The sequence below is a fragment of the Octodon degus genome, unplaced genomic scaffold (assembly GCF_000260255.1).
Source record: "Octodon degus isolate 3935 unplaced genomic scaffold, OctDeg1.0 scaffold00173, whole genome shotgun sequence".
Lineage (NCBI taxonomy): Eukaryota > Metazoa > Chordata > Mammalia > Rodentia > Octodontidae > Octodon > Octodon degus.
This window is the reverse complement of record NW_004524749.1, coordinates 411480-413620: the sequence shown is the minus strand read 5'-3', so window position 1 is coordinate 413620 and position 2141 is coordinate 411480. Positions and strand designations below refer to the sequence as shown.

At 46.6% G+C, this 2141-nt stretch overlaps 1 protein-coding gene across 1 annotated transcript in view; it reads left to right on the top strand.

Annotated features, from left to right (window-relative positions):
* The window catches only part of Scd5 (stearoyl-CoA desaturase 5), a 153712-nt gene that overhangs the window by 90350 nt on the left and 61221 nt on the right, over positions 1-2141 (top strand). Inside the window, exon 2 of the mRNA XM_004643401.2 lies at positions 112-242. Within this exon, the coding sequence (XP_004643458.1) occupies positions 112-242 (131 nt within the window). The remainder of the gene's footprint in view (positions 1-111; positions 243-2141) is intronic.

Genomic DNA, 2141 nt, shown 5'->3' with positions numbered 1-2141 from the left:
TATTTCCTCTGATACCATTTCATGCAGGCCTCACTCAAGAGGGGAGAAAGCACAGGGACACTGAAAGGCTTGGTGACAATTGCCAACACCGTCCTTGCTTGTGTCTTGCAGCCTACTTCTGCTTCCTCGTGACTGCTCTGGGAGTGACGGCTGGTGCCCACCGCTTGTGGAGCCACAGGTCCTACAAGGCCAAGCTGCCTCTGAGGATTTTCCTGGCTGCCGCCAACTCCATGGCTTTCCAGGTGGGGATGCTGGCTTGTCTCTGCCTTGGGGACCCAGTGCCAGTGGCTCTGAGGAGGAAGGGAAGGATGGGCAGACACTCTCCACCCTGGCCCTGGGCTTGGTATGGGGCCCCCAGCACTCTCAATATGTCTCAAGATTTTTGTTTGTCTCTTTGGAGCTTTAAATACAGTAACATGTTCCCTGGGGGAGAGGGGTTGTGCCTGAAGGCCACTGAGCTACAGAGGAGCCAAGATGGCTCCGCCAACCAGGGTCCATGCTGTAAGCACCTGAGGCCCCCAGCACTAACCAAGGGCTAGGTTCTGGGTCGAGTGTGCTGTGTGTCATATAATCCTCACATAACACCACAAGCTGAACACGATATGTACCCTCACTTTACAGATGAGGAAACTGGGGTGTAACAAGGTGAAGGAAATTCGCCCACTTATAGGCCTAACAAATGGCACATGAAAGGTAGGAGATGCAGGCCAGCCTGACCCTTCCCTCTTCCATAGTCCTGGCCTTGTCCTGTAAGATCTGCATGAATGGACTGTTGGATCTGGGGGGAGACGCCGAGATTTTACTCAGAGGATGGCTAGCTGTGACTCACGCCTAATCATCTGTGAAAATAAGAATATGATTTTATTCCCAGGGTGGTTATGTAATTGTTGGAAGTTGCAGGGAACTATAAAAATATAAAAGAATGTCATCAATGCACTAGGGTTAAGCATATCCTCTGAGAGAATTCCAGCCTAGGCCATTTCCCGCTACTTTAGGCTTTCTGAGCTGCTAGAATTTTGGTTTCATTGATATGTCTCCCCGATATTTTATCTAATCAGGCAGTGTAGGTGAGAGAAACTCGTTTTTAAAGTCTCTGCCTGGGTGTGCATGCGGATGACTCTAGCTCCTGTTTACTTTTACACATTGGGAAGGGATGATTGTTCCTAAAATTGGTTTAAGGTCTGGGGAAATAGGGAGCCTAGGAGCTTCCCTGGGACCTTCAGGCACACAACTGGTGTGCCCACCTCTCCAGTGGGCCTCCATCCCTACAGGACAGCCTGACCTGAGTCTTTCTCTCGGTGCTTTTGTGGCTTGCATTCATCCCCACTAAGGCTTCCATCTACAGTTTGAGCTTTCACAAAGCACAGAATGAATAATACAGGAAATGAATCGAGGAAACATTATGGGTGACTTGGGTCTATGCTGGTTATGACCCAGTAGTCAAGAGTTGGCACCAGGGTCCTAGGAGACAGCTACTGTGCACTAGGGAGAAATCGTGTGCTTTTTGTGCGCCACTGGCAGTGTGAACTCCATTGCATTTTAGTTTGAGTTCAACCACCATCTCATTTCAATTTTGCTTATCATAACTTAGAAACTTATTGACTTAGCTCTGAGATGCCATTGAGGACTTAACTCAGTAGGTTTATTTATTTGGTTCAGACCATTTATTATTTTTAGCCCCCAGTTATACACTCACGCCGTTATAAAACATCCTGATTACTAGAACTTTTTCCAAGATAAATAACTTGCAACTGAAAGCCTGAAACTTAATGTTTTTCTTTCTGAGATTATTTGTTTATAATCCAATATTTGAAAACTTAAGTTTCCTTATCAAAACATCACATAACAATACCAGACTGTGATTTTAAATAACTTGGGGAAGAAAGTACATTGTAGAGAGAAATGCCAGGTCTTGGGCGTACTCTTAGCCCTGCTGCTCTTTAGATGTGGCCCTTAAGCAAGTCTCAGATTCTTTCTCTGCAAAGGAAATACAGTCATATTAACCTCACAGTTATGGGGCATAAAATCAAAAGTGCCAAGCCTGTGGAGCAACTCGAAGGGGCCGGGGAGATGGCTCAGTAGAATAAGCGCTTGCCTGGCAAGCGTAAGGGTCTGAGTTCAACCCCTGGTTCCGAAAAAAA